This window comes from Rhodamnia argentea, chromosome 11 (genome assembly GCF_020921035.1).
Source record: "Rhodamnia argentea isolate NSW1041297 chromosome 11, ASM2092103v1, whole genome shotgun sequence".
NCBI classification, from domain to species: Eukaryota; Viridiplantae; Streptophyta; class Magnoliopsida; order Myrtales; family Myrtaceae; genus Rhodamnia; species Rhodamnia argentea.
In genome coordinates this window covers 18,621,423-18,646,667 of record NC_063160.1, presented here as the reverse complement: position 1 = coordinate 18,646,667, position 25,245 = coordinate 18,621,423, and the positions used below count along the sequence as shown (strand labels likewise).

The following is a 25,245-nucleotide window of genomic DNA, read 5'->3' as shown; positions in this document are numbered from 1 at the left end:
CCGACGTGGATATCGATTGTCCTACATGGCATGGCTAGCACCGATTTGAACATTTTTTAAATAATTTTAAGTATTTTTTAAAAAATTATTTTAAAAAATATCCACATTAGTGCCAGTTGTGCCACGAAGGGTAATTGACATCCACGCCCGTGATTTTAGATCAAGATTGCCCGAATTGACTCAATTGGCATAAATACAAAAAATTTAGGACTAAATTGGCATTAATATAAAAGGTTTATGACTAAATTGGCACCAATGAAAGGTTTAGAACTGAATTGACACTAATGAAAAAGATTTAGGACTGAATTGACATAAAAAATAAGTTTAGGACTGAATTGACATTAATACAATAGGTTTAGGACTTTTTTGACACTTTTCCCCTCTTTTCCCTTTTTCCCTTCAAAAGAGAAAAGATAAAAAATTTAGAAAATTTTAAAAAAATGTAAATTTGTTCATGTTAGGTCGTCATACAGCTAAGACTTGCCATATAAGATGGTCAGCCGGTTAAAATTGGCTAAAAGGGATGCATCGGCTGCCAAATGAAAAAAATAAAAATAAAGGCTGAATTGATAATCCTACAACAAATTCAATTATTTTCCATAATTTTTGGAGACGTCAATCCCTCCCAAGTTTTTTGATTGTTGACAAGACTAATCCATATAAAGTTGTTTACAGTTAAATTCGTAGTTGTGCTACTTTCATTCACAACTTTCCTGCGGCCTCGTGGCTTGAGTGCATTTCTCTTAATCCCTAGGTCAGAGATTTGCAATTCCACTATATTAAATATTTCATCTATGCATTGATGTTTCAAGGCATATTTACGGTAGGGTAATGACACTACAAATATGAACTTTTGTCGCTTTTACTATCGAGTATGTATTTTTTTTTTTTTCCATACAATCAAGTATCTCAAATTTTCAAAGTTGGCTCAACATGAGGCTTCCACTAGAATTGCGAACGGAAAATGCCGTGTACAGTAACGACAATAGATAACCATCAATTGTTCACATTGGCGTTCAATATGATTTCTTGAGAAAACGCCATATTATTTGAGGCAAATTGGATGATCAAGATTGTCCAAGTCAACAATCCCTCGCTCTTCTCATAAAAAAAAAAAAACCTAAATCAAGGTTCCATTCGTTTCATGGAAAACAACTTCCAAAAAAATATTTTTCAAATTTTTCGATGTTTGGTTCATTAAAAATAAACTAGTCAAGAAAAAAAAAAACACTTCACCAATAGAAAAAACATCTTTTAAAAAAAAAAAACATCTTGAAAAGTGTAGAAAATGATGACCTCTTTATGAAGAGATGAAATCATTTTTCCTCCTCTTTCTTTCACCCAAACCAAGCACATTCACCTCCGTTTACTCCTTTCAATTATTTGTTTTTATTTGTTTTTATTTGTTTTATTTTTATTTTATTTTTTAGATTGATGAGCTTCGAGCTCGACCTCACCAAATTTGGGGAGTTTGAGCCTCGTCGACATTGGGCGAGCTCATCAGTCTCCTGTAGGTGGTCGTCAAAGAAAAAACAAAAAGACAAGAAAAATAATAAAAATTCAATTGTTTTAAAAAGAAAAAAGAAAAATATAAAAATAAAAATTTATTAATTGTAATGCACGGAGGACAATTAAATCAAAATTTCTATATCAAAAAATGGAAAACATCACATTTTTCTCAAAACAAAAGGAGCCTATTGCTCTGTTGGTTTCGTGAAACATGTATGATTTTAAAGAATAATCGCCTATACCGTTTGGAAAAATGAATGGACGAATTTTTTTTTCATCATTCGTGAAAATTTTTAGACATAAATTATTGTGGGGAATGAATTTTTTCATTGACTGTGGCTGCTGGACGGCCGAACAGAAGGAAAAAAAATCAAAGATAAAAAATAAAAATAAAAAATAAAAAGATAAAAAATTAAAAAATTTCGAATTAATAAAAAATAGAAAAATAAAATATTATTAAAAGGAGTCCATGGAGGAAAATAAAATCCGATTTTCCGTACCAAACGAAGCAAAACATTTTCCGGGTCTTTTTCATAGTTTAGCCAAATACTGAAAAACATTATCATTTTCCTGAAAAATAACTTTTCGGAAAATATTTTCCTAAAATCTCGCATTTTTTGCGAAACAGACAGAGCCTTATTATGAATCCTTTGTTCTTGACCAGTGATGGGAAATAAAAACTTAGTTATGCTACTGATGTCATTGTGACTTATGTACATCCGAGTTGAATGCAAACATGAATAGCTTTGATTTTGCGCTGTTGCATCAAACAACTTTTTGATGCGCTACGAAGATTGAACTATTATGTTCCTAAGCGTATGACGGGATGCTTCGGAATAATTTTGATGGTATTGCAAATTACATTAGTCGTAGGGAAGTAGAGTTTGTAGTTGGTCCTCAGAAGACTAGAAGTGTATTTTGGCACTACTCTATCATCTAGAATAGAGAAATTAATTTTTAGTAGGACACTAAGGGTGCTAATGATATCTTTCCGGACTCTATTTCACGCTATAAATAAAATTTTCTATTTGTATTTCTTGGACGAGTTTCTAAGCAAAGATACACGTTCGATAATGACACAAAGTTTTTATTTCCAGAATAGAAATTTGTTTGATAATATTATGAAATTTCTAAGGTTGCCAGCCGCTTGACCTTGGTCGGCGACCGGCAGCCCACGAACGGCAACCGATGGGGGGGCAATCGACGGATTGGAGACCAGCGGATTGCGGCCGGCGGAAGGCAAATGGTGAACAGGAGCCGTGGCAGAAACCGACAGCAGGCAACCAGCGGCCGGCGAACGGCGATTAGTGGCTGGCAAATGGTGAATAGCGGTCGGCAAAAAAAAAAAAAAAAAAAAAATAGAAAAACAAAAAAATAGAACTGTTGTCATGCTCCCCTTTGAAAAAATGTTTCTGAAACAACTGCTGGGGTGGTTAAGAAGAATCTCTTCTTTTGCTGGCCTCTAGATCTTCTTTTGAGTGCAGATGCCAACTGTAACCACTGTCCATTGATTCCAAAAGCTTTTACAAGTTGAGATGTCCACATATTCATTTGATTATTTGAGCAAGGGATCCCCAACAACACCCGCAGAAGAATTTGCAGAAGTGGCAGATGCTCTCCCTTATTTTAATGGATCATATCATCGACAACTTGCAATATCGAGATGTCGCTTAGCTCGTCCTTTGTTATTGAAACATGGAAAATAAGAAATCAAGTCTGAAAATCATGGCAGGGCACGAGGATAGCATTGTCCCAGGATCAAAAAGATGCTGTCTGGCTCGTCATCGGCAGCAGGTGCCCATGACAGTGGAAGCAAAACGAGGCAGAAAGAGATCTTGGCAGATAAACATGTCACGTTCTGCTTAAGGCAAAGTAAAACAATCATGCGTTCACACTCGTAAACCAGATGCAGGACTGATTGTATTTGGAACCCTAGATCCTCGGTCCCAAAAAGTTGTGGCCTATAACTTTTTGTGTTCACACCTGATTTGTAGTTAAATAATAGATTAAGGCCACACTAGGGATGATTTAGGGTTTCTCTGGCATGTGCGACGATTATGTTTATGAGCTGTTTGTACGTATATCATCATCTTCCCTGCATTTTGATCTTTCCACCATTGTTGTCTAGTACAAAGTAATGCCATTCAACACACTCACTCCGATAATTCATTACTTGTGTTTCACATATGTGCAGTTTGTTTGAGTAATGAACTCATCGGGTGCGATAGCATTTCCAATATAGGGCATAGGAAGAAATATACGTCTAAATGCTCTACTACAATACTTTGAAAGAAGCAAATGCTTAAACATTTTAGTGTTCTATTGTCGAATTCTCCTAATAAGTACGGTGAAAACGATCATACCTCATAAACACGCTAGGTTGCATTTCACTAATCACCCAACCTCACAAGTCGATATATCAACCCTTGATTACTACTCCTATCGAAGAAGAATATTAGCTTTACACACAACACGTGAGTGCATACTAGAGGCACTGATTTGTCGCTCAATGTTGCATCAAAACGATCATTACCAACCATAGCATCTAAAAAAATCTTTGACGAAAAATGGATCCTTCCACTAGTACCTTTGGCGTGCTAAAGTATTCGTAACCCTCGTCTTGAGCATGAGCAATTTTGTAACACGGTAACCGACACAAGCAAGCTATTCTTATTGGAAAGCTTAGATGCTTGCACTAATTGAAAGCCAAGACCTAGAAGAATTCATTGATGGTGAGTACCAGATGCCGAACCCAATAATAATCACCTCCCCTGAAGCTAGAGTTTAGGAAGAAGTGCAAATCCAGAGTTTATACAATAGAGAAGGGCAGATCACTCTCCGCGGTGATGGATCATTGCAACACTCTCAGAAGAAGTTCTTGCTCGAGTAGAAGACTTGAAGACATCTGTCTAGGTGTGGTTAGCAATACAAAGCATTTTCACCGACGTATTCAAGGAACGCGAAGTTTTAATTTTTCTACAAATTCCAAAAATGTTGTAGAGATGATTTTTCTTCTTTTCATGAGTATCTAGGAGCTTTTGAAAATATTTTAATCAGCTATCTACAAATCAGATGTCCCCAAACAAAAAGGAATAATTCCTTTGTTTTAATGGCTGGTTGATCAACATGATTCATTCACTACATCCATGTCAATGTCTCCTATGCCAACCTTCTCTGACCTGATTTCGCAACTACATAGTTTTAAGACTTCACTAACAAATAAAAGTTCCTTAGCAATTCCATAAGGGACGAATTTCTTCGGCTAGAGTAATAATTTGAGGAGCAGAAAGCATTCCAACAACAATCATCTTTCTTCGCAAGGACAATTTCCTCACAATGGTCCAAGAATGAAAAGTTTTGAAGCATATTTTATGCATTCGCAGGGTCAAAAGCCAAAACTCAATCAAAGCAAGATCGAGAAGCTTGCGAATGGAATTGGCAAAGTCGTTTCATGTCAAATATGTAGCTGGGACATATTTTAGATAGCTTAATCAATTTCAGTGCCTTTACATACCTCACACACTTGGTTGTTGGATCAGGTGGGGTTCCACAATAGATACACCTTTCCAACAATTAAGGTGCAAGGCTTGAAAATGCACCTGGTGGATACTATACTGCTTGTCTTTTGAGTTTCGCTCAACACAACGATATAAACGATATTCAACATTTATTATATAGTAGTCACATTTATTGAGCAAGTACATGTGGGAGAACAAATTCAAAAAAACAGTTCATTTCAATTGGCATTGGTCTAAGACTCTAGTTGATTCTAAGGTCAAATGCATTCAAAGGCTATACGTTGTTTGTAATTCTACACCGTATGGATCCTCTTTTTTACATCAAGTACATTGTCGTAGGAATTCATTTATCAAGACGCATATCTCCGAAGTTCCCCGATGGTCGTAACCATCTGCCATCAAATTCAACAAACAATGAATTGATCATGCAGTTTTCAATCAAAAAGGTCTGCGGTTCATAATGGAACAAAGATCAACATGGAATATGAATGGTATCTATAAGAAGAAGCAATTTCTCCAAAACCTATTAGGCAAAGCAAAGGGCTTACCGTTAGCCGCTTGCAATTTTTTGCGCATCCAAAAGATAGGGCTTTGGTTGCAAGCTTAATTGGAGAAGGATACGCTCAGGGATGTCATCTTTATCCGGTATTGCTTGAGCACTCATCTGGCTCATTTCTTTACTCCAACTAGTTTCTGCAGAAAACTGAGACAGAGGAACCAATTTGAGGTACTGGTCAGTTGGGAAGACTATCGAGCCCCAATGTTCAACAATTACAAGAAAACAAAATGATTCCAACATGGTGAAACCCTATCTTAGGAGTTTGGAAATCTTTTCTCAAGAAAAAAACTTCTAGGCATTTGTAGAGACATGACAGTCCTTATTAATCCAAACCACTAATCAACGGTTATCGTGTACTCGAGTCCAAGCAAGTCCTTCCCATGTTGAGGAGTGACTTGTCTATTATGTGACAACTAGTTCGAACATGGTCCTCTATGATGACTCATGTGCATGATGAAATGTCTGGTGTAAACAAAGAAAATTCGCAGTGAAGGTAAACAATTCTCGGATTGGTCCAAAGGCTTTCAGGAAAATGTATGTACCTCCCCCTTGAATTCAATATAATCACCACTTTTGACTCTCAATTTCTTCCGCAATTCTACATTTTCTTGTTCAACGTCATCAACCTGCACAAGAAATCATTTATGTACAGCGATGAAGCATTTAGGATAATGAGAGAGAGAGAGAGAGAGAGAGAGAGAGAGAGAGAGAGAGAGAGAGAGAGAGAGAGAGAGAGAGAGAGAGAGACTCCATGTCAAACCTTTCGCTTTAGCTCCCTCATTTCTTCCATGAAACTCTGGTCCTATGTAGATGAACAGTAAGAAAGTATTTTAATATGATAACACAAATCGGGATCTTTCTTGCATATAAAAGATAGGGTCTTCATGGGTATTACCTTCCTCGAGCGGATATTCTTCAAGCCCATTTCCAAGATATTTTCCAACTGTTTCAAGTCCTCCAAACTTAGCTTGGAAAGCTCTTTTCCCATCAGTCGCCTGTGTGCTCGATCACAGTCAAATTAATTGCAAATACTCAAATCTTTTGACAAACATTCATGAAATACTCTAATCACATGCATTGTTTTCGTGCCAGGGACCTCAAATTTCACTAGCAAACTTGCTTTGTTTCTTTCGTACATGATATTTCAGACTACAAAGTACCCACCTATTTTGTGCAAAAGGAAAACCCTCACCCTTAGGATACTAAAATCATGACGTCAACAGACTGAAACAAGAGTTCTAATATACTGAGCCTCCGGTTGGGACAAGTTCATATTTGTCAACTGCATGTTCCACAATGGTTACTTAAGACTACAAATCTAGCCAACATCGTCAATGTCAATGGCATCCGCCCTTTTTTTTTTAATTATACTTCAAAGTAGATTTGGGGCCACGAAAAAAAATTTACGATTGTTTGTCAACATTTAATATAAAGCTTTCGCATGTATATATGCGAATCTCTATCAAAGGTTGTCTTACTATGATTTCCTTCACTTCCAAGTGTGATCAAAATTACATATTAAATTACTCGTAGCATTTGGAGTTCTTACTGTATGCCGGTCATCTCCAAGTTGAACGAATCCCAGTCTGTTGGAAAATGCAACTTGTTACCAAGTAACTAATGATGGGGTAAAGCAAAAGATGTACCTGTTGCATTCCTGCAGACACTTCAGCTGTTGCTTCAAGCTCTCAGCCTCCTTTTGCAAAAACTAATGGAGTCCAATTGGTGCACACAATTAGACTCATGCAAAAAAGTATGACTTTTACATATGGATGCTGCTCCCTCTTGTTTGGAAATTTGTCACATAAAAATTGGTGGAAGAGAGACTTTGAAAGCGTTTTAAACATTAATTTACACGAGGTACACATCTGTCTACTAGTTTAAGATTTGAGTTATTGAGAGAGGAGCACAAAATTCCACAAGTTCTTTTACTTTATGCTCCCTTTTTTGGCATAGATTACCTTGATCTTTTTTTTTTTTTTTAAATTTAAATTCTTCATCTACAAATCCTCATTCTATTTGCACTAAGTGGTGGTGCGTTAAGATTAACATCTCATTTCTCATTTATAAGCTCCATCCACCTTATATTCTTGCACCATGCTCTACCTATACGTCGATTATAAGTTTTCATATGGATGGTAGTGCCCCATAGAAACTTTTATATGGTATCGGAGGTGGAGGTATTAGATCTAGTCAAATATATCAGGATAGTCATTAAATTGAGTGCTTTAATCGTTGGCAAAGTCCACAAGCACGTGCCTAGAAAATCTGAATCAAATCACGCCTCTATTAGTTACCTTAAACTTTAGAAGGATTGACAGTGATCTCACAACGAATGCAAACACCATACATGTCTCACAATACTCTACTTTAAAGCTTTGGATTTACAAGAAGAAGAAGAAGAAGAAGAAGAAGAAGAAGAAGAAGAAGAAGAAGAAGAAGAAGAAGAAGAAGATCTCTTTGGAAAACCTATTTCAGCTAGTTTTTTTGGGTCTTCTCCAACACTAATTCGAATTTTCTTGTTCTTTCGTGAATTCCTACATGTGCAAGCGTTTGGCATGAAGAGAGCTTTAGTTTGTCGATGTCAAATGGAGTGTCAACAAAAGAAATAATGCATGTGTGGATTTGCTTGGTCTTTGGGCATTTACCTGGATCTCCGTAGCAATAAGAGGTTGTTGCTGGTTCTCCTGCTTCATTTTGTTATAACGTTCGATAACTGACTTCATGCTACCAGTCAACACAAAAATGAACATTCTCAAATGCCGCGTGAAATTGCAAGAGCAGATTTCACGCAGATTATTAAGTTATGGCAATGCCCGCATCTCAATTTAGATTGTAAGCAAACAGATTCTGACCAATTGAAGGAGTCAGCTTTCAAAGACTAGATGTCGAGCTTGAAGAAATATTACTTTTGTAAATTAAAATTACCTCGGTTTCGCCTAAGCAATATTAATTAGTCCAAGGTAAACTGATGTTCGAAATTAATTGATGAAATTCAACTTTTGAAATACTTTTCCCCCCATATTTTGTTACAACGGAATATTACTGAAAATCACCCAGCTCTACTTTTTCATAGAAAAAAGCAAAACTCGTTGAAATAATTGAATAGATGATAGAGTCTGTACATTTTAAACCCCGAGATCGAATTATTTTGATCTTGATCTCGACTAGAGGCTGTAATCAAGTGGATTAAAAAGGGAAATATAGATCAACTATGTATTCCAAATGTCCAAATTTTTTTTCTACCGAAATTTGCTACATATTTCCTTTTCGTTTTACTGGGCACCAAAAGGAGTGTATTTGTTGATGGAGAGAGAGAGCTGACCTGGTGCTCGCATAGTCATAGAGCTTGCCAGTGCAAGAGAAGATAATGACACCGATTTCAGCGTCACAAAGAATTGAGAGCTCCTTCGCCTTCTTCATCAGGCCAGTCCTTCTCTTGAAGAAAGTCACTTGCCTGCTCTTCGAGCAATTAATCTTTCGGATCGCGATCTTCCCCTTCACCATCTTCGCCTCTGGCCACTTGTACACAAATCTTTCTGGATCAGAAGGGATGATGGTTATCTTTTCAAGGACAAGATGAGCGAGAAATGATGGAAGAAAGTGGCTGGAACGAACGATGACGACCAAGAACGGTGTTTTCACTGAAAACCCTTGTGCTTTATAAACTTCAAGAAGTGGAAGAAGACGACGGATAAAGATCGGTAGGACTTACATGCTCTTGATTAGGTCTTAAATGGAGGGCCTTCCTTGGGATGGAAGACTGTAGAAAGTCGTCGGTCGTCTTGAAAATAGCTTCTCAAACTGCAGTTCTTCGTAGGTAAGGCTGCGATTTGAAGGGTTGCGATGAGGGGGAAGAAACAAAGGCAAAGTAAATTATTTTAATGTGGTGAAGTATTATTTTTTTAATGTGATGGGTTTACGTATCGGATCACAAAGCCCATCGTTCCGAGGCTTTTGAATGAAATTAAAACATTAAGAAGGTGCAGAGATAGATAAAGAGAGGGGTCCATTTTTTATGTCAACAAAGATCCACTTGCCCCCAATGTTACTAGGATTTGGTGCACAATCACCGCGAAGTAAAGTATAAAAGTAAGAAAGAAAGTCGAGACACGAAATTTTATCCCGATTCACCCTACGTCTAGCAAATGATTCCACTATATTTAGCACATCGCATTTATTATTACGTCACTCAATTACAAGCGAAAAAGAGTATATATAGCAGTACTATTGTGCCTTCCTGTTAATGGGAAGTATGAATCACACCTCTAATAAATATAAGCATATTGTCTTGGACACCTCTTTTTAGCATTTGCTTCATATAAATGATCATGAAAACGCATTAGGTCTGGGCAATTTTTTTTTTTAAGTGAACATTTGATGGAGTTGCAGCTGGACAAGTTTCCGATCATATGTTCTATTATCATTGGATATTTACTTATCCAATAAAAAAAAATTGTGCAATCCATAATGTGGCCACGGGAAAAAGTAAGTATTAAACTGGTACAGTGATTTTAACAGTTGCGTGGCTATCACTAGTCCCAAGAAGGGAAGGCTTAGTGATTAGTTGGTTCTACATGGGGGAGGTGTGAACTTGGTTCTGCAAGACGACATTGCTTGCTCTGCACCATATCTTCCAAATCTTGTACTATACATGGTGTGAACATTAATTATTAATCTTGCACTTCTCAAAAATCTTGCATTAGTACCGACCAAAAATAATAATCTTGCATTAGTTATATGTTTGATTAATTGCGAAGGAAACTAATGGAAGTCTTTTCTGCCATCAGAATTCATCAACTTGCTAACAAGATTTTTCACACATGAAAATTGAAAGAATATGTATTAATTTGGGTCAAACACCAGCTTTATAGAGATCTACTCTACATTTGACGTTAGATGATCATGAAAAGCATATGACAAGAGAAATATCCAAGTTACATAACTTTATGCTGACTGCACAAATTTTGATGAGGTTGTAAATATTATGTCAATATCTTCAATTCTTGATTCAAGATAGTGCATATAGGTAATCACACAAAAGGCAAACCTCAGGCAGCCCACTTTCACCTACTTCCCTTTAATTGAATGGAATTCCCTTTAACGGTTATAATTCTTAAGGGACTTGGACATAGAAACACTTTGATTCTGGCGTCTATAGAACTTCTAGCATGTATTATGTTGTCTTTCCTATTTAGGGTTTTGCTTTTTTTTTTTTTTTTTTTGGAGGGGGGAGGGGGGCGGTGGGGGAGGGGTGGGTTTTATTAGGATCGTCACATAATCACATCGAAGTAAAATGAGAGAAAAAGATAAAATTGAGACATGAAATTTTATCCTGATTCACCCTTAAATTAGGCCTACATCGAGCAAATGATTCCACTATATTTATCACATCGCACCTCTCGTTACATAACTCAATTACAAGCAAAAAATAGTTTATATAGCAATAGCAATTTATGAGCTCAAGTTCAAAAACTAATGAAAAATTACGGGCTTAAAGAACCCACGTGCTTTCCTATCGCACAAAAGTATGAACCACACCCCAACAATTTTTAAGAAATTAGAATTGAGTTTCCAAATTTCTCGTCTCACTGCTCAAAGTGGACACTTAGTCACCCAAAAAAAAAAAAAAAAAAGGAGTCGTAGTCTAATTTGACTGGTGAACTTGCCCTCCCCACTTCTACACCAGATAACATCTTCCCACCTTCACTGTACGACACTCGTAAGAAAAACTCAATCCCTCGGGCTTCTTGTCTAAGAAACAAAGAGTTCAATTTTACAAGCTATATGTTAGGTGTAATAGTATATATTGGGTCAATGTCGCGAACCGTGTCAAAGCTCATGTGATGTGACTGCCAGTTACAACTTAAGATATTCATATGTATATAGTGGTGTCGATATTTACAATCATGAGGGCAACAAGTTGTCATATACCACTTGACAGGATGTGATATGCATGATGCTTGTGTAAACTGCTATAAACCTTAAGACGACAATCTCAGGATCAACATAGTTAGAATCTAAAAATACTATAATGATTTAAAGGAATTTGTGCACCTGATTTGATATCTATTGTTCTTCATGCGAAATACCGATGATCCAATGCGAAATAACGACGATCCAATGCGAAAGTCTTTTCCTCTATGACCCTCTGTATCCCCGGCTTAATAAGATAGCCCATCAACGACGCTAATCTACATGCGTTCTATACGTGAGGTTGTTATGAGTTCGTTAGGATTAGAGGAAGGACTAAAATGCTATTTATAGAGTTTCCAAATGGGCTCCTCTCATCACGGGCCGAGCTCAACTCGACCCACATAATGTCAAGTTCGTATTAGACTGGTTAAGAATCATTATATCTTACCTTATTAGACCACTCCCGTAAACGGTAAATTAATCATGTAAAACGGTAATTATAATCTGAATTAATATAAGTCCACGTTAGGATAACTCTAATAACTTGCCCACCACTTTCCAAATCGACAGTTGTCATGCATGCATCGGGAAAAGAATATTAGAAATTACTTTAAGCATGTATTATTGATGCGTTCGATAATGCCTGATGAAATTTGATTCTCCATTCTCCTGTACTCGACATATATTTTATGATATCATTGCAAGTTACCTTTCCGAGGTGAAGGCTTTTCCACATTTGGTCTGAAGTAATTAAAAAGAAAGAGGAGAGTGGGTGCTCTCTTAGTCTCCTGAGTGGCAAGACACTTTTTGGCAAGAACGGGAGGGCAAGATTCCAGTCATGCCTTACTAGATAAAACCTGCGGCTATTATTTTACAATAGATTTCTGCTCTATCTTCTCAGATGAACCTTCTGTTATAAAGTGGTATAATAACTTTCTGACCCGTTTTTCACTAGCGGGTGGTCCATTAGTACCTTGTTTGTCTCTACTGTTATGTCATTCATAGCATTCGACATTAGCGCACTTACTTTGTGCCATCATGAGGCCACTCGTGTCATCTTACGTTGTTTCCCGCCATCTCTCGGCAACTTAGTTTTGAGTGGGCCTGTTCCACATGAAAATAACGGGTCAACTTTTAGTTTTGAAATTTGTTTTCAAGTGAATACTGGTTTAAACTTCTTCTTTTGCCTACCAAACCATCAAAACAAGAAAAAAAAAAAAATCTTAGTTTCAAAAGCCTGGGCAAGGGCTCGACCCTGGTGGTTTGAGCAATGCTCGCGGCTCCTTTGAAGGTTTATTCAACATTTGCTCGTTTCTGATCACCTGAAGTTGTCACTGCTGCCGGCCCTATTCTCTCTGACCGGGTTGCTACTAGTCCTCTAGTGCTGCTAGTCCTATCGCTGATCCTGCTCACTTGATCTTGTCATTGCTAATCCTTGCTCGTCAATGTCCCTATTGTTAATCCTTGTCAGTTGCCGCTGCTCACCCAATGTTGTGCTAGCCCGTCGTCGGCACTGCTAACCCGATGACCCCGCTATTCGTCGGTCGCCGGTCCACTCTGCAATCTCGCATGAGGTGAAATTAGGTAACTTGATTTGCAATTTAGATTACTTTCCTATTTTGGAACATGGGATCTTTGAATAGACTACCTAACATATATCCCCTTGCATAACTTTGTTGACGATATATTAATTGGGGAATATAATCTTTGAGCCGGAAGATTGGACACCTAATTAAATCTTTTCTTTTTTGTACATCATGAATTAATATTTGATAATATCATTATGACTTTAGTAATTATTAAAATCGCTCAATTAGTTCGTTGAGATCGGACCATTAAACATGTAGAACTCTAGAGTATACATGTCATTTGATTTGGTGCATCACTTAAACAAAAATACGAAAAATTGCATTGCATCTAGAACTTTGATTTGCATTCATGCATGTTTTCCTGATTTAGAATTTCATAGCATTAGGAATCACGTAGTAATTTACGAAACCATTAATCTTATTTAGAGCACGACTAGGAAGTGATATATATTATTTTCTAGTTAATTTAAGTGATCATGTAGATTTAGGCAGTTTTCTATTTCTACCTCGTCTAAGAAAATCTCAACAAATATTGCATCTATATTTCACATTGATTGCTCTTAACTATAAAGTTTATTCATGATTAGTTCTATGATAATCATGTCGCACGTTGCACGTCTTTGGGAAGTGATTTTCTTCCTTCAACTCATATAGAACGCATTTAGGATAATCCCATGTTTAACTCAAATTCATGCATGTCATCTAATATTTTAATTTATCGATGTACGTGTTTTAGTCCATCTAGAACTTTACGGGTTGATTGCTATGTTTATTAAATGAGAGAACACCAGAAAAAATTAGTTTAGGTTACATGCTAGTTAGTCTTGCATCATAATCATAATGCATGCATCTTCATGCATCATATCATTGCTTGTTTACCTCTTAAGTCTAACTTTGCAGGAACCTCGTTGCGAGAAGATTAATTTATTTACCATTTTGATTATTGAGCATTACTTTGTTGCTTACGCATTTGCATGATCACCCATCATATGTTAGTGGTTAGGATTAAAATTGACAAAGAATTGGTAAGTGTAAAATAGGACAAAAAAATTACCCGTGTCTCAGCTAGGTTGGTAATATATTTGGACAAAGTTTAAAAAGCCGCTCAAATTTCGGTTGATAATTTCATATAAAAGTGAGTGCATTCAAAGCATCAATAAGTTTTGCGAATAAAATCTTGAAGATCATAACAGTAGAAATCTGCGTGGAAAACTCGGAGGAAGGCTCTTTTGGAACCCGCTTTTTGCATAATGCAATTTGAATATTTCGAACCTTTAATTTTACTGCTCCGTTTATTTCGTGGAAAATAGGTGATTTGAAAGTCATTTTCCAAAAATAATCACTTATATAGCTTATAAGAACGAATGAACAAAAAATATTTTCATCGTCTACGCAAATATTTAGACACCAATTGTGGTTGATAATGAAAATATTTTTCATTAACTAATTATTTCAAGCAATACATGCAAACAATCATTTTTAGAAAAATTATTTTCAAATCACATAATTTCTGCAAAACAAACGGAGCCTGAAACTCATAGACGTACAAGGTTGGGCAGAGGCAGTGGTCATTCACAAACTTATCTACTCATCCGATCACATGATACTTGCTAGTACACCATTTAACGTGGTGAATTCATTTAGACTAGAATTTCACCGATCGAGGATTGTCGCAACTTTCGTATAACAAAACAACGCCATCTAATTCGATTTACTTGATGTATGCACATCAATTCTTCATTTTTTTTTTCTTGTTTCATTCCATTTTTGGGTCCATAGACTCCATAATAAGGTACTGTGATCACTCCTTTTATCCCACTAAACTTTCGGTTCATCCGAGAAGAAAAAAAAAGTGCAGTGGAGAACAAATTAAGCACCGGCATATATTTCTGCCACCTAAGGATTAATCGATGAAACCAAACTGTACAAACATATTCAAGTCCAAATTTTTTGCAAGAACGACACTTTTGACGGTTCATACAATGCTGTAGCGCATCGAGAACACAAAAATGGGCAGATACAATTCCCTGGTCAGCTTGTACTGTCGGGAATTTAATATAGCGTGTTCACACCCGGTGTCCGAATTTTAACATCTCATCACAAATCGGTGTTCACACTTGGAAATTCAATTATTTTGAAAGATCTTTTCATCTGAATCATGTCTTATGCATGGCGGATGAACCCTAGCTTTGCTACAAAATCGCTAAACTTTTGCAACGTTTAAGTTCTGCGCTTACCATAAATTTCCACTAAGTTGATGTTGAGATGATATGTTGCGTAAAAAACATGTTATTTTAAGCTCCATTTGTTTCGCGAAAAATGAATAATTTGAAAAAAAATTCTAAAAATGGTCACTTGTATCGCTTACAAAAATAATTTAATAAAAAAAAAGTCATCATTCATGTAATGTTAAGTCATAAATTGTTATTGATAACGAAAATAATGTTCATTGGCTAATTATTTTAAGAGATATGAGCAATCATTTTGTAGAAAAATATTTTCTGAATTATTTATTTTACGTGAAACAAATAAAACCTGAAATATAATAGCGCCTCTCACTTTTTGTGTGGGTTTGAAGGTAAATTCATTGTACTTAAAATTGAAAATTTATTATTGTTCATTATTGCCTATTTCCTCAAGGTAATGGGGTTGTTTTTTTTTTTTAAACGTTGAATGATTTTCAATTTTGTGGATGCCACTTTATCCGTTTAACTCTCTGATTTGTTAGTTCCATCAAAGACATAGAAAGGGCGTTCATCACTTCTTTGGCATAGACCGGCAAAGACATGTGCAAATATTTATAGCCGCCCGCTTTGTCGGTTCCTTAAAAAACTCAAATCAAAATAATCAAATTAACAAGTATCGACTCTCGATCAGTTATATCGTGTGCGCGGCCCACAGAGCAACGACAGATCTAGGAGATGATGGTGAGCGCATTTCAATCAAAGGAATTAACGGATCCCACACAAGCAGTGGAGCATGAGGTTTAACTCTTATACACATGGTTGCTAGACGCCCATGTAGAGGCACATTATGGTACTTGTATGTTGGTGCTTAACCTTGAGATGTGGATCATTCAAGACACGTCAGCATCACATACTTTGCCTATTCGAACCGGGTTAGAAATCAAATCTCTTCTCGGGAGGATAGATTGGCCATTCAGATGAGATCCCATGTAAACCTAAGTTTCTATTCCCTCGTGGAATTCGGATGGTCCAAGGAATTTTTACTACTAACTCCTCTTTTCTCAAGAATCCATACATCGATCATTTATTAGTGTATGAACAACTATCTCATCCAAAGACAATGCCCAAATGCTTTTGATCTGATGAACTAATGAACAATTAGAGATCGGAGAGAAAGAGCAACTCAGATTCCAGACAATAAATAAGGCCATCTGTTCTTGTACAACTTTTTTGGATTCATCTACGCATTGAAAATGATGTACACATAACTTTTGTAAAACCTCGTACGAATGAAATTATTATATTATAGAGTAACTAGTTGCAACTGTTATAAACTTATTGTGATCGTCATGGTGTCCCGCTATCATAGCTTGACAAATCAAATTAAAGTAAACGGTAGAAAAAGCTAATCACGTACTTTAATGAAAAAAAAAGGAATATGATATAAAAATGATTTAGTAGGTGCGGATCACATCAAGAAACAATTATAAAGTCCATCACTAGCATCCGATGACATCCATTCATTTGCAGACAATAAAGTACGAGTTAGAGCAGAGAGAATCCATGAATGAAGACAAAGATTATTGCATTGTTCTCATGGGGGGAAAACACTAAATAATGTAAATTATTGTTCACCTTGAGCCATGGTCGTAAGCTTAAGAAGAATTAAAGAAGTACCCACCACAACAACATTAAACAAGTACCAAGAATAGACAGAAAGCAAAAAACAGCAAAGCATTCCGTATCTATCTAATTGGGTATCTACATGAATTTTATGACAAATTAGAAGGTGGCCTCATAGACTATAGTACAGGAAAGAGACTTCTAATAAAATGTGCACGCATGTAGTACTGCCACTGGCTTGGGTGCACCAAATTAGAATGTACATGACAAATCAATAAGGTCACTCGTCAATAAAATCCTCCAATCCACGTACCTCTAGCAAATCATTCAAGGAGCGCAACGTGATCGCTACAAATTCTCGAAGAAATCCAAGTCGCGACAATAGGAGGCTCGTATAAAATCCAAAACCAAGTGTGGACACATTTGTACAGTATTTCACTAATCATGCATTAATTAATGACACAGTACCAATGTGAATGCTGATTATTTAAGGGGAGTTAACTCTTTGTCATTTCATTCATTTTGTTGGTTTGTCGGTGCATTACTTAACACGTGCTTAATCAGCCTTAAATAAATTCTTGGCATTATGCGCTGGTGCCATGGATTATACGTCAAACTAAGCCCTGGAATATTGATGGATCTGATTGGCGGTCGCACCGAATTCATGTGGTTCCTTGGGCAGGGAATCGGAGCCGTCATGGAAATATCTGATTAAATTAAATTAAATTGAATTAAATGCGACTATCCATTGCATGTTCCTGAGATGTTTTCTTCTCTGTCTCTCTCCGGAGGCACGTCTTCTCCACACGACCACTCTTTTAACCTTCGACGAAAGCAGAGGAGGCGATCGAGCTTCGTCTTCTCCTTTGCGTTCTAAGTTGGGGGTGTGTTTCAGTGCCGAGGAGATTGCCGAATGGCCTCTCTTCACCAAGGGTAAGAGCGCATGAACCTGACCATCTTGTTTCTGCGATCTTTCATCACCATTTACCTTTGTCCAGGATTTGTTCCTGATTATCTACGAGTTTCCTTCTTCATCTTCTTCTCTGTTTCTTTCTTTAGGATGGGTAACGAAGAAAATGGGTGGATGATGAGTATCAGAAGATCGGAAATCGATCTTTTTTATCGTCTCTTGTTTTTGGCTTCCGCCATCCAACCGAGGTCGGTTTTCGCAGTGTCTTTTGCTGTTGATTTCTCGCTTCCGACAAGCATCCCAACCTCAGTTACGAAGCAGTTGAATGGAGGAGCGATTCTCATTTCTTGATCGTGATTTTTTTCGGTCTTTTGTTTGATTCGCGACGTCCGTCCTGCAAGCATCCCAACCACACTCTTCGTCCATCTTTTCTTGCTTTGAAGAGCTTCAAGGACTGTCAAAAACAGGCTCGATTCTAAAAAGCCATACCATGTCCTTGGTTTGACCCAAAAAAAAAAAAAAATACCGTGTCCTTGGTCGTTTTCTGTTCTTCTTTTTCGTGAGGAAGCAAATTGCAGTTCTCAAATGAAATTAAGTAGCCAGGAATAATAAGATCTGCTTGTTTTTATACTCGGATCCTGTTTCCGTTATTCGATCCTGTTCTTTCTGGGGTTTCTTTGCTTTAGATAATGAGTAACAATTCTTTTTTAAGCTGTTATGCCAAGTTTGTTCTGTTAGCTGCTACAAACCTTACGACGGCAATCCCTAGATCACCATAGCTAGAAATAGAACTTTGTACGGAGAAAGAAAAGAGTTTGAGCACCTAATTTTGAATCCATATTGCTTTAGGCGGAATCACGATGATCCGAGCTCCAGTTCTTCTTCTCTATTACCCTTCATATAATTGGCTTGATGAGTCGCCCCTCACTATTCTCTCGTTTCCTTATGTGAGGTGGTTTCTATATAGTTAGGGCTAGAGGAGGAACTGTAACGCTATTTATAGAGTTTTTAGCTGGATCATCTCATTATGGGCCGAGTCGAACTAGGCTCACATTACTTAGGCTCATATTGAACTGGTTAAGAATCCTTATATCTTACCTTATTAGATCAATTCGTAAACGATAGATTAATCTTGTAAAACGGTAGATTGCAATCTCAATTAATATAAGCCCAAATTAGGAAAACTCTAACATGTTCTACATTTTCGTCCCTTGCTATCTGTTTTCTCATGTTATATAGTGGCTAACATAGTGCTTCAACCAACCCAATTAGATCAAAATTATCAATCTCATAGAATATATCAATTCTTGTCGGACATAGGGGGCTCCAACATAGGTATACTATCGTCTGTGAAAAATGTAATTCTACACCGTATCAATCCAACTTTATTAGTAAATACACCGTCAAAGGAATTCATTTATTGAGAAGCATGTCGACATTCCTCGACGGCCATAGCAATCTGCCATCAAATGTAGCAAATAATGAATTGAACTCGCAGGTTACGATTGATATTTTTAGTGGTTGATAATGGAATTAGAGTAATATTGAATATGAATCGTACCCATATGGAAAAACCCAAATTTCTTTTCTCGAAATCTATTAGGCAGGCGACGCGAAATGCTTACCGTTATCCACTTGCAGCTTTTTGCACATCCAAAAGATAGGGCTTTGGTTGCAAGCTTAGTTGCAGAACGATACGTTCAGGCATGTCATCTTCGTACGGGATTGCTTGAGAACTCATCTTGCTCCTTTCTTTATTACAACTAGTTTCTGCAAAAAACTGAGACACACGAACCAATTTGAAGTGTCGATGAGTCAGGAAAAGTATCGAGTCCAAATGTTCAACAATTACAATGAAACAACATAAAACTCTACATGGCGAAAACTTATCTTACGAGTTTGAAAGCCCTTTTTTGAGGGAAAAAAAACTTCTTGCTGTGTGATCTCCATGAATTGTCACTTTTCTTTCCAAAAGGATAACTCTACTTATCATCGGTTTGCATGGACAAAAATGTTGTGCTCTAACAGTACCTAAGGGATTCGACCAAAAAAAAAAAAAAAAACAATACCTAAGGGAAAAACTCTCCCTGACCCGGGTACATCTCACCTGTTAATCATATGGCTACGTGAAAATACATGTAATCAACGATTATAATGACTTGAATCTTTCCCAAGTAGAGGAGCCACTTGCCTATTTGCGACAGATAGTTCGAAATCAAAAGCAGAAATTTTGCAGTGAAGGTAAAATTCCCTGATCGGTCTATGGGCCTTCAGGAAAATGTATGTACCTCGCCATCCGATTCTCTATGATCACGACCTACTACTCTCAACTTCTTCCGCAGCTGTACATTTTCTTGTTCGACGTCGTCAACCTGTAACCCCTAGAGAAGTCAATTACGTCCAGGGATGAAGCAATTCTAATTTAGGATGATGAGAGAGAGAGAGAGAGAGAGAGAGAGAGAGAGAGAGAGAGAGAGACAGGACAGTTTTTCCAAGTTCAACCTTTCTCTTTAGCTCCCTCATTTCTTCCATGTGAATCTGGTCCTAAGCAGATGAACAACAAGACATTATCTGTGATGTGAGAATGCAAATCAGGATCTTTAGGGTTTTCATGTATATTACCTTCCTCGAGCGCACATTCTTCAAACCCATTTCCAAGACGTTTTCCAGATTTTTCAAGTCCTCCAAACCTAGTTTGGAAAGCTCTTCTCCCATCAGTCGCCTGTGTGCTCGATCACAGTCAAATTTATTGCAGATGCTCAACTTTCTTTCACAAACATTCATGAAATGCTCCAATAACGTGCATTGTTATTGTGCGCGGACCTCAAGTTCACTGGCAAACCTGATTACTTCTGCTCGTACACAACATTTCTGGAATACCAATCGAAGAGCGAACATGTCTCTATAGACACGCGCGCCTATATGTAGACGAGAAAACAAGCACATGCGAAAGGAAAATCACACCTTATTTCTTTGTGATCAAGGATATCAATAATCGAAAACAATAATTCTAACGAGCTTCTGGTTGGGAATGTTGGGAGCGCATAATAGAGACATGATACCGAGGCAGTCAGCATATTCAATTAGATTTGCCTTCACTCAGAATGTTAAACATGTATCTCAACATTCTCTTCCCCCTCCCCCCCCGCCCCACGTGTGTGCTCAATGTTAGGTTTGATTCCCAATAATCCAGGTTTCTTTCTGCACCAACATGTCTCAACTTGAATCTACAAAACCCACCTACATTCCTAGTTACTTTCTCTAGACTGATTGCTAGACCACAAGGTCCACTTTCACTTTTGTTCTCTTCCACCTGACTGAATCATTGTCCATATTCTTTCCTTTAGACATTAACCAAACACCACTACACATTGGGAGTGGATCACCAATCAATTATTAGCTTTGATACCATTTGCTGGTAATGCACAACAGAAACCCATTACCTTTGGTCACGGAGATTACCAAGAGGAGCCTAACATCTCTAGCTTGACTCGCCTTTACTCAAAAGCTTGAGCTTATGAGTCATGGGCCAACAAGAATATATTAACAACTCCATATCACACCAATTTTTCGACATGGGAATTTTCTTTACACAACTCATTTGTGTACCTTAACAAAGAAAAATGTCATAACTTTTAACTTTATGTTCACTAACGGTTACTTAAGACTTCAAATGTAGCCAACATTGTCAATGTCATCCTTTCATGCATTTACGACGTCTCTTATCACCTTTGGTTCCCGTTATACTTGAAAATAAACTCGGGCCTCAAAGGAAAATTTTTAAGATGGTAAGTAGACATTTATTTTAAAGTATACGTACTTATAGAAGAGAAACTCTGTCATAGTCTTACTGCGATTTCCTTCTCTTCCAAATGTGATCATAAGTTACATATTGAACTACTTCAAGCTACAGTACTAGATAAGCTTTTGCTTGTATAGCTTGTTGAGAATTCTGTCTATATGCCGGTCATTTCCAAGTTGAATTAATCCTCAGTTAGATGGAAAATTTCACTTGCAACCAAGTAATTAATAAGGGTGCCAAGCAAAAAATGTACCTGTTGCATTCCTGCAAACACCTCAGCTGCTGGTTCAAGCTCTCCGTCTCCGTTTGCAAAAACTAATGGAGTGAAATTAGTGCACACAATTAGACTCATGCAAATAAGTATAACTTTAAACAATGGATGCTGCATTAAACTTTAATTACTCTACAGTCCTTAAAATTTGCATTCTCACTCTGAAAGTACTAATCTAGCTCCCTCCATTTTGTTTCGAAATTAGCAACATAAAAAATTGTGGAGCTCGTAAGCACAAAATTTCACTAGGATTGGAATCAAGTTCTCATACTTTATGCTACCTTTTTTAGGCATAGATTAGTTTGTTAATCTTTTTTATTGAATTAGGAATGGAGGAAATATATCGAAACCGTCATAAATTGCTTCCTTTAATAGATCTAACTTTCAGTGCTTGATTCTTAGGCCAAGTCCCAACATCACATGCCTAGAAGATCCGAATCAAGTTATGTCTCCATTAATTACCTTAAACTTTTAGAAAAATTGAAAGTGATCCCGCAAAATACAAAGACCATTCATGTATCATGACATGCTATTTTAAACCTCCAAAGGTACAATATAACCTCTTTTCGCAAATCCAATTCAACTAATTGTTCATTTCATCTCCATCATCGACTTGAGCTTCTTGTTCGTTCATGAACTTCTATGGGCAAGCGCTAAGCGTGGCTTAAAGTTGAACCTCCAATGCAGTTAAGCAAAAGAGAGCTTCAGTTTGTAGGTGTCAAATGAAGTGTCTCGAAGAGAAATAATTAGCTATTGCAAGTTAGTGAGTAAATGTGTGATTTTACTTGGTCTTTGGCTTTTACCTGGATCGCCGCAGCAGTAATAGATTGTTGCTGGTTATCCTGCTTCATTTTGTTATAACGTTCGATAACTGAATTCATGCTACAAAGACAACAACAACAACAACAAAATGAACATTTTCAAATGCTGCATGAGGATGTAAGAACCGATTTCTTGCCGTTTTCTTGTCTAGACTTGCTCGTATTATCTAGTTAGTGCAATACCTGCATGTAAATGAGATTGGAAGCAAAAGATTCTGAGCAATTAAAATAGTCATCTAAGAAGGCTAGACATCGAGCTTGAAGAAAGATTACTTTCGTGATAATTTTTCAGAAGATTTGTCCTTTTTTTTCTGCAAAAATCGTATGGAATGATATGAGAACTTCTAAATTTTAAGACAAAGTGAAAAATTCCCCAGTTTAGCTAGCACTTATAATCAGTCCAAGGCGAATTGAGAATTGAAACTAATTGATGAAATTCAACTTTTGAAATACATTTCCCCGAATATATTATTACACCGGGGTATTGCTGGAAATAACCAGGCTCTGTTCCTCACAGAAAACAAATGAATCTCGTTGAAATGATTCAACAAATGAGAGAGTCCATGTATTTTCACCTACCAGATCGAACTTTTCGGATCTCGATCTCGAATAGAGGCTTCAATTTAATTGGACTGAAAAGGGAAATATAGATCACCAATGGATTTTCATATGAGAGTCTATGTACTTTCTCTTCTTTTCATTGGCCACCAGAGAAAATTTTACTCGGTGGTGCAAAGAGAGGGCTGACCTGGTGCTTGCGTAGTCGTAAAGCTTGCCAGTGCAGGAGAAGATGATGACGCCAATTTCAGCGTCGCAAAGAATGGAGAGCTCCTTTGCCTTCTTCAGCAGCCCAGTCCTCCTCTTGAAGAAAGTCACTTGCCTGCTCTTCGAGCAATTAATCTTCCGGATCGCAATCTTACCCTTCACCATCTTCGCTTCTCGCCGCTTGGAAACAAATCTTTCCAGATCAGACGGGATGACGGTTCCTTTTTCCCAACAGAAAGATGAGAAGAAAATGATGAAAGAAGCTCGCCGAAACGAACGACGACGACCGAAAACCAGCGTTTCCCTGAAAACCCTTGAGACTTGTATAACCTTCAAGAAAGAGAAGAAGGCAGCAGGACTTACAAGTTCTAGGTTAGGTCTTAAATGGGGGCGTTCATGGTGCTGGGAGATTGAAGGAAGTCGTCGGTCGTCTTGAAAATGGCCTCTTCAAAGTGCAGTCCTTCGTAGGTAAGGCTGCGATTTGAAGGGGCTTCCCAATCAGCGGAATAAAAAAGAAAAACAAAGGCAAAGTAAATTATTCTAATCTTCGTCAGTTTTTTATGATGAGATGGGATTAGGTGTCACGAAGCCCAATTGTTTTTTAAGCTTTTGCATGAGGATCTGACCATGAATATGGTACAGAGAGAGATAAAAGAGACCTGTGTGTTTTAATACGTACAAAACTCCTCTTACCCTAGTGTAAGAATATTGTCCTTGACATTATCACTGTTGGAAAATAGATAAAAAAAAACATAAAAAAACACACACAATTTAATGAGGCTAGGCAATATGCCTATGTTTCCGATCAAACACCTCACCCCCTCTCTTCCCTTTTTTTTTTTTTTCCTTTTTTCTTCTCATTTTGTCAAGTATGTACAAACTCACATATACACAATCAAATGGACTTCTTTAACAAGCCAAATCTATACAAAATAGGAAAATAGAATCCTCTACAAATCAGGAGGAAAAATAAAATCCCCTACAAATTAGAGAATTCCAGCTCCTGCCAACAATTACATGATTCATGTAAAATAAATTAAGAAAAATACCATTAACCTGGACCTTTTTTCCCATTTCAAAAAAATATATATATATAAAAAGAGATATATATTTATTTATATTGGGGTGTTGGTGGTATTAAATTGGATAAAGTGATTTTAAATGTGGTGTGGCCTTTACTTGTCCCGAAAAGGGAAAGCCGAATGATTAGTTGATTCTACTTGGGGGAGGTGTGAACTTGGTCCTGCAAGAAGGCGTTACTTGTTCTACATCATATTTCCACAGTCTTGTACTGCAAATGGAGTAAAACTTGTACTTCTCAAATCATGGATTAAAATATGCTTCTTTAATTAACTGCAAATCAAGTAAAACTAATTGAATTTTTTTTCCCATTAAAGCTAATCAATCGCTACCGATAGCTTTAATACATGAAAATCACCAAAAAAAAAAACCATATATATACTGATTTAGATCTTTCTTTCAGCCATACTTTAGCTGTCACCTTCTACTCGAAATTTGTTGTTAGATAAGCATGAAAAAGTATGTACCTTTATGTTGACAGCGCAAGTTCTTTGAGAGGTTGTAAAAATACATAAACATCTTCGATTCTTGGTTCAATATATACACTTATGTTTCAGTGTCATTGAGTGCATCTAGGATCAGGACGCGTGAGGCATCATGTCGTTGCTTGCATGAGTCAAGTTAATTGGATATGAGCCTTGCTAGCATAATAATCTTTGGGTGACTATGAGAGTAAGAGAATGTTGTGGGCCACAA

The 25,245-nt window shown here is 37.0% G+C and overlaps 2 protein-coding genes across 6 annotated transcripts; both read right to left on the bottom strand.

The window, feature by feature from the left end:
* Window positions 1–5,304: 5,304 nt before the first annotated feature.
* Window positions 5,305–23,963, bottom strand: LOC115747289 (MADS-box transcription factor 23-like). Of its 3 annotated transcripts, none has more exons than XM_030683381.2 (9): window positions 23,453–23,773; window positions 22,687–22,765; window positions 21,866–21,927; window positions 20,433–20,532; window positions 20,313–20,354; window positions 20,099–20,182; window positions 19,436–19,590; window positions 19,244–19,269; window positions 5,305–5,391 (listed from the first exon to the last, which is right to left on the bottom strand). In XM_030683381.2, the coding sequence occupies exons 1-7, from the start codon at window positions 23,632–23,634 to the stop codon at window positions 19,438–19,440; spliced, it is 702 nt and encodes a 233-aa protein (XP_030539241.1). In that variant the 5' UTR covers window positions 23,635–23,773; the 3' UTR covers window positions 5,305–5,391; window positions 19,244–19,269; window positions 19,436–19,437. The 3 variants fall into 3 exon arrangements, with proteins under 3 accessions (XP_030539241.1, XP_030539242.1, XP_048128715.1); XM_030683382.2 differs by lacking the exon at window positions 5,305–5,391 and adding an exon at window positions 23,833–23,963 and having other exon boundaries at window positions 19,062–19,269; window positions 23,453–23,690; XM_048272758.1 differs by lacking the exon at window positions 5,305–5,391 and having other exon boundaries at window positions 19,062–19,269; window positions 20,313–20,348.
* LOC115747290 (MADS-box transcription factor 23-like) lies at window positions 5,307–23,909 on the bottom strand. Of its 3 annotated transcripts, XM_030683384.2 has the most exons (10): window positions 23,833–23,909; window positions 23,641–23,690; window positions 8,912–9,099; window positions 8,235–8,313; window positions 7,233–7,294; window positions 6,482–6,581; window positions 6,347–6,388; window positions 6,129–6,212; window positions 5,576–5,730; window positions 5,309–5,419 (listed from the first exon to the last, which is right to left on the bottom strand). In XM_030683384.2, the coding sequence occupies exons 3-9, from the start codon at window positions 9,091–9,093 to the stop codon at window positions 5,578–5,580; spliced, it is 702 nt and encodes a 233-aa protein (XP_030539244.1). In that variant the 5' UTR covers window positions 9,094–9,099; window positions 23,641–23,690; window positions 23,833–23,909; the 3' UTR covers window positions 5,309–5,419; window positions 5,576–5,577. The 3 variants fall into 3 exon arrangements, with proteins under 3 accessions (XP_048128716.1, XP_030539244.1, XP_030539245.1); XM_030683385.2 differs by lacking the exon at window positions 23,833–23,909 and having other exon boundaries at window positions 23,641–23,702; XM_048272759.1 differs by lacking the exons at window positions 6,347–6,388; window positions 23,833–23,909 and having other exon boundaries at window positions 5,307–5,419; window positions 23,641–23,702.
* Window positions 23,964–25,245: the final 1,282 nt, after the last annotated feature.

Bases quoted from the DNA above. Each gene is read 5' to 3' on its own strand.
- LOC115747290 (XM_030683384.2), bottom strand. From the start codon at position 9,093: ATGGTGAAGGGGAAGATCGCGATCCGAAAGATTAATTGCTCGAAGAGC. The intron at 6,213-6,346 runs GTTTGACATGGA...TTTCTTGTGCAG, and splicing joins TGAGGGAGCTAAAGCGAAAG to GTTGATGACGTTGAACAAGA. The intron at 5,731-6,128 runs GTACATACATTT...CCTCTGTCTCAG, and splicing joins ATATTGAATTCAAGGGGGAG to TTTTCTGCAGAAACTAGTTG.
- LOC115747289 (XM_030683382.2), bottom strand. From the start codon at position 23,634: ATGGTGAAGGGTAAGATTGCGATCCGGAAGATTAATTGCTCGAAGAGC. The intron at 20,355-20,432 runs GTAATATACATG...TCATCTGCTTAG, and splicing joins AGAATGTGCGCTCGAGGAAG to GACCAGATTCACATGGAAGA. The intron at 19,591-20,098 runs GTACATACATTT...CGTGTGTCTCAG, and splicing joins ATAGAGAATCGGATGGCGAG to TTTTTTGCAGAAACTAGTTG.